Source organism: Helianthus annuus, chromosome 5, assembly GCF_002127325.2.
Source record: "Helianthus annuus cultivar XRQ/B chromosome 5, HanXRQr2.0-SUNRISE, whole genome shotgun sequence".
Lineage (NCBI taxonomy): Eukaryota > Viridiplantae > Streptophyta > Magnoliopsida > Asterales > Asteraceae > Helianthus > Helianthus annuus.
Window position 1 is genome coordinate 126,104,103 of NC_035437.2, and position 6,000 is coordinate 126,110,102.

The window sequence follows — 6,000 nt, forward strand, 5'->3', positions numbered from 1 at the left end:
GAGGTCTCGAGTGATTTGTGACCATGACTCGCAACCGGGCGGTTGCGAGTGGGCCTTTGGGCCGTAACCGGTTTGGGCCGAAACCCCAAGCCCAACCCGAAACATCCCTTGGTATATATACCCCATCTTTCCCCACTTTCCCTCATTTCATACACAACACACAAACACACTTCTCCTATTTCTCTCTCAACTAGAACACCCCAAAACAACATCCCAACCTTCTCCAACTTTCGGATTCAAGCAAGGGATCTCGGTCAAGAAAGCTCGGATCACTCGGACACTTCATCTTCTCTCATTTTCTTCCTTTCTTTCGGCTCATCCTCCTTCTTCACAACCGGTTAGTGTTGTTACTATGTGCATGAGATTTATGTATGCTTATGAACTAAGAAATGCTTGGATAGTAGTTTTTGTATAATTTTTAGGATGAATTGTGGAACTTGACTATATGTGAAAACCCTTGTGAACAAAGCTTGATTACATGTTTAAATGACTAACAAATGGTAGTTCAAGAATGATTATGACTAACCATACTATGCTTCTTTATTCCTTGCAAATAATGATGTTAAACTTAAGATTCGGATATATAATGTATGTTTTGCATGTTGATCTTGCTAAAACATGTGATTTTGGTTCATAAATATATGATTATGTTGATATGAAAACCCTAGAAAATGATGAACATAAGATGAACTTGTTTGAATATGACTTGAAGATGTAAAAATGGCAAAGTTTGATCTATTTTCATTGCTGGTCAGTTTAGGAAAAGTGTTAGTGAAACATTATTGGTTGTTTCCTAATCTGGGTCTGAATACATGGTACAATTTCGGACTGTTGCATCTGCATCATCACGTGTACGTGAAAGGGACAGCTTACGACTCGCAACCGCGTCGTTGCGACTCGCAACCAAGGCAAAACAACTCGAGACCACGTAGTTGCGACTCGCAACCACAGCATGACTACTCGAAACCGCGAGATTGCGACTCGAAATCACGCCGTTGCGACTCGCAACCAAAACATGATGACTCGAGACCACGGTTACGACTCGCAACCACAGCATGACAAGCCGAGACCACCTGGTTGCGACTCGAGACCAGCTGGTTGCGAGTGGGCTGTCCATTCTGGTTATTGGGCCATTCTGTGTTAACTTGGGCTATCTGTTAAATGAACTATGTGTTGCTGTTGACTGCTTAATTATTTGGGCCGGCCCATTAACCCACTGTTTACTTATATGCTTGATACGTGTTAGTTATGTGTAAGTTTTACGTGAATGCTTGTATACCGAACCTGACCTATACCGGTAACCATGTTAGGACGTGGTGACCAACGTGATTGACAAGTAACCTAAACCTACCGAGCAACCCAAGGTGAGTTCACAACTTAAAAGCATGCGTCCCGGTGGTTTGGGACACGAGACTAACAACCCTATCCCCTGGTAAAAGGGGATACCATTTACATACTTTCCCTGGTTATTGGGAACAAAACTTACTTTTCCTTCCCTGGTATTGGGAAACCTTTTGGACAATCCTATCCCCTGGTAAAAGGGGATACCATTTACATACTTTCCCTGGTTATTGGGAACACAACTTACTTTTCCTTCCCGGGTATTGGGAAACCTTTTGGTTAATTACTGTTTATACGGATTGCAACTAACGGCACTAAACGAAACTCTATCACTCAAGTCCCTACTACAAATACCGATTAGTCGCCGGGTTAGGCGAGCGGGTTATTAGTTGATAGCGCTATTTAGGTGTTTACCAGCCTCACACCGTGCCCTGGTTTGGGACGGGCGTGAACTAATAGACTCAGAAATCCGTCAATGATGATAGAACATTGACATCGGGGCATCCTGCGGATACGCAACGGTTACCTAGTGTTCGGTATTGGAAAAACAGTTTAGTCGCTAACTTTTGGGGTAGCTCCCCAGGGCATGTATAAACGGATAAATTAACCGGTGAAACAAAGTTTTTGGTAATTAAAACTGGACAACTAGTGAACTCACTCAGCATTATTGTTGACTCCTTACTGCATGCTTTGCAGGTAACCAACGATTCAGGAGCTGCTACTTGGGGAAGTGTAGTGTTCGTCAAACCCGTGTGTTGGGATAACTGTTTTGATCAATGAACTGTCTTTAAAACTATTTTGGTTTATGCTTCCGCTGTTTTGTTAAACTAATTACCGAATCTAAACTCTAATGTTGTTAATTACTTCGGATTTTAAATATTTCTACTATTAATTAAATGCTCAGTATAATTGGTGGCTGGATCCTGGTCAGTCACGCCCTCGAAGCGGGTGTTATCCGCAGGTGGATTTTGGGGGTGTGACACTTATGGTACAACACTTAATTACCTTAGTCAGGGGGCATAATTGTCCTTCTCATTATCGTCTTTAAGGGCCATAAGTCCAAGTAAATCAAATAATTCACATAATAGTAGTTCATTAATAATTCAACTAATAAAGGATGATTTATCTAATCCAAATAATAAAGACAGTGACGTCAACCATCGTAACCGAACCTTCAAACAATACTTCATTATCCAAATAATAAAGACAGTGACATCAATCATCTTCTTCATCATAACCGAACCATTTCATCTTTTAAACATCTTCCAATAAATCGAATCATATAACATTAATGGTAACCGATACTTAATGGGTTGATTAATGGCTTAAGCTGACAAATCGGTATAAAATGCCACTCCGTAACAAACACGGGAACCTTTTCACACTCATACCCACTCACGAGTTCACTTATTGACTCGCATGTGTTTCATCAGAATCTAATCGGACTTCGGAACGACTGAATTCAAACAGTACCATTCTCTTTTCTAAAGCAGGTACCATTTTTTTCCCTTAGATCGTTCCATGTTCAATTTTTAGTGCTTTTGATTTATAATATATTATAAAGCATTTCATAAGGATGACGATAAAATTTAAGTAATTGCAAGTTTTTATGCTTATAGTACAATACTAAATGAGGTTAATTTTGAGGTAAAATGGTCATTTAACGTGAGTATTATTTTAATTTTTTACAATTTATTATAAATTTAAGTTAACACAAATGAGTTAACTAAAAAATAATGGAATTAAAAGAGTTAATTGAATTAAGACGCCAGACAGTCACACCTTTGAACTTCATTCCTCTTCATCTTCCCCCATGGTTTATGAAGCCAATTAAACCAAAATTGGTTACAATCATCCTACATATAAAAACCAATTCAAGAAACTCTAACTACAAGCTAGGATACCAAAAGTCGCTTTAAGATTAATTAAATTGCATTGTTTTATTGTGCCTCTTTGAATATCCCTGTCATTTAGTATCATTCATTAGGATATTATTAATTTGTAGACAGTTGAACAGTCCTTGGTTATGCTATAAGATTGTCGGCTTTGTTATGTTTGTAGGTTCATAGTTTCCTTTCCTCCTCTATTACCATGGCCAGCCCCCTTAGTTTGCAAACGTCCGACGGTGGTACAAGCAGCCATATGTTCCTTAGTGAACTCTGTGAAGGGAGCAACGGACCTACCATGATAATGGTTTGTAGAAAATGGCACGTGACACGTGTTAACGGCAAGTACATGAGCACCGACTATATTGTCACTGACATAAAGGTAGTTTTTTACGCTCTGCTATCCCACATTCTTACGCTTTTCTACTTTTGATTTTGAAACAAAAATCTACACCTTTATTTGGGTAGGGAGGTGTGATGCATTGCACCGCAAGGAATAACATTGCCCACTATTTCTTTGACAAACTCAAAGAGGGCGGTGTATTTTTGGTCAACGGTTTCGCCGTGTAACTGGGCATATTTATTTTTGGATAACCGTCCCTGCATAAATGTTTCGTGCTTTTCCTTCGTAGGCCTGCTTATGCAGATTCGGATTCAGAAGAAACAGTTGACAGTGACCCACATGAAAGGTATACCGTCTGAACTTAGTGTTAGTAATGAAAACCCGTACTACTTTTCGATGCAATATACGTAAACATAGTATACCATTTTTAATAGTTTTCTTTAAGTTATTTCACTGCAGTCAGTTGGCTGGTGATGGGATTGGGGATGACGGTGGCATGCGTTAACTAAAATTTGTTCTATGTGTTATCCAATAAGATAGGAAGGCGTGCGAGAGTTTATGCGTTTTTCCTTTTTCTGTTTCATGTTTTTTTTCTTGGAAGACATCTTTTTTCACTTCTTTTTGACCGGCAAGTTTTGCCAAGGAAACAACTTATGGTCCATGGTTTAATAAAGTTTAAGCACGCCCCTTTGTAGGCGTATTGTCTTACATGTTATGCACCGGCCGTGTCAGACGTCTTACCACAAACAAACAATAGCTATTATGCATACCGTGCATAGCACGGGCTTTCTCCCTAGTTAAAGATAAAAAATCTCATATGAGATGTTGTGAAAAAAAATAAACAAAATTTAGAAAAAAAAAAGGTCATGGTGAAAAAAATAAACAAAATTCGATTAAGTTGCTGACTTTTTTTTATCCTTTCCATTTATCATCAATCCGAGTCACTTTGTGTATTACTCACCGTCCGATCTACACCAATCAACGCCTCACAACCCAAAAAACCACACCACACGGATCGCCATCTCTACCGTCCATCCTTACCCATATCAACCGTCCATTCAAACCCCTCACCCCCAATTTTCAATAAACCAAACACTTCCCCCCTTCTATAAACCCCAACACTCTCCCACACCTTCAAATTCATCAAATCACCACTAAATCTCAAATCAGCGTTGTTGAAGAATGTCAGGCCGTGGTAAGGGAGGAAAGGGGCTGGGCAAGGGCGGAGCAAAGCGTCACCGAAAGGTTCTCCGAGATAACATTCAGGGGATCACGAAGCCGGCGATCAGGAGGCTGGCGAGAAGAGGAGGAGTGAAGAGGATCAGTGGGTTGATCTATGAGGAGACTCGTGGTGTGTTGAAGATCTTCTTGGAGAATGTGATTCGTGATGCGGTTACATACACTGAGCATGCTCGCAGGAAGACGGTCACTGCCATGGATGTTGTGTATGCACTTAAGAGGCAGGGGAGGACACTCTATGGATTTGGAGGTTGAAATTGTTAGCTTTTATGTTTTGTTGTTTTGGTTAGGGTTATGTGTAAATTGAAAGTTTCGTTAACGAAGGGTTCGCTTGTTATGATCAATGTTCTTTTGTTTGACTGTTGATTGTTTTGATAATTGTGTTGAAGGCACTGCAGCTCAATTTGAAATCAATTCAATAATCAGCGTTCAGCTATAGCGATACTGTGAATTGCTTTTGATTTTGTTTGGGTAACCAATAATTAAGTGTAGTTAATATTGATTAATGCTTGGTAAATTTATAGAGAATTGGGTTTTCAAGTTGGTACTAGGATTTTGACCCGCTGCGCGTTACGACGACGTCTAAAGTTAAAGTAACTCGTATTTATACTGTATATTTGACCCGACTCTTTAATTAAAAAAATTACATCGCCATCGAATGAAATCGAATGAAAACGTAGTATATTTGACCCGACTTGCTTTCAAATACAGTTTACGAACGTACACAAAATAAGTAGAACATAGATAAAAAAAGTATAATAATTTGTTCACGTTGCGGTGTAAAATCGTAAAAGTCATTTAAACCAAAGGAGGTGTCAAGTTATTAAGTAGAAAAGGTGAAGAAGGTCAAAGTTGTCAATTAGTGAAAGTTAGAAATGAATGTGCAACTTACTTAAAGATAATCCCACACGCCAAAATAATTTTCACACCCCTAAGCGCTCCGCTTTGGCCAAAGCGCGGGGCTTAGGGCGACAAAAGGTGATACGAGGTTTCGAATGACTGACTGAGTGACAGACTGACAGACATAAAGTGTGACTAGGTTTCAGTGAGCCCGTGAACCCTAAGCGCCGCGCTATGGCCAAAGCGCGGCGCTTCGATCCCACATTCTGGCTTTAAATCACTGGCCAGACAACGGATTCATCACTCGAATTGTTTTCTGTCGATCTTCTTTGCTCTATTAGTTAAATTTTT

The 6,000-nt window shown here is 39.7% G+C and overlaps 1 protein-coding gene and 1 long non-coding RNA gene across 2 annotated transcripts; both read left to right on the top strand.

Moving 5' to 3' along the window:
• The first annotated feature begins 3,845 nt into the window (after nucleotides 1-3,845).
• LOC110941217 lies at nucleotides 3,846-4,278 on the top strand. The gene is made up of 2 exons (XR_002593922.2): nucleotides 3,846-3,916; nucleotides 4,030-4,278. It is a non-coding gene; the product is annotated as an uncharacterized LOC110941217 (long non-coding RNA).
• A 410-nt stretch (nucleotides 4,279-4,688) lies between these two features.
• Nucleotides 4,689-5,245, top strand: LOC110941214 (histone H4). The gene has a single exon (XM_022182842.2). The coding sequence runs from the start codon at nucleotides 4,753-4,755 to the stop codon at nucleotides 5,062-5,064; it is 312 nt and encodes a 103-aa protein (XP_022038534.1). The 5' UTR covers nucleotides 4,689-4,752; the 3' UTR covers nucleotides 5,065-5,245.
• The last annotated feature ends 755 nt before the right edge of the window (nucleotides 5,246-6,000 follow it).

What these genes read in the sequence shown, in the direction of transcription:
- LOC110941214 (XM_022182842.2), top strand. Translation starts at nt 4,753, where the DNA reads ATGTCAGGCCGTGGTAAGGGAGGAAAGGGGCTGGGCAAGGGCGGAGCA.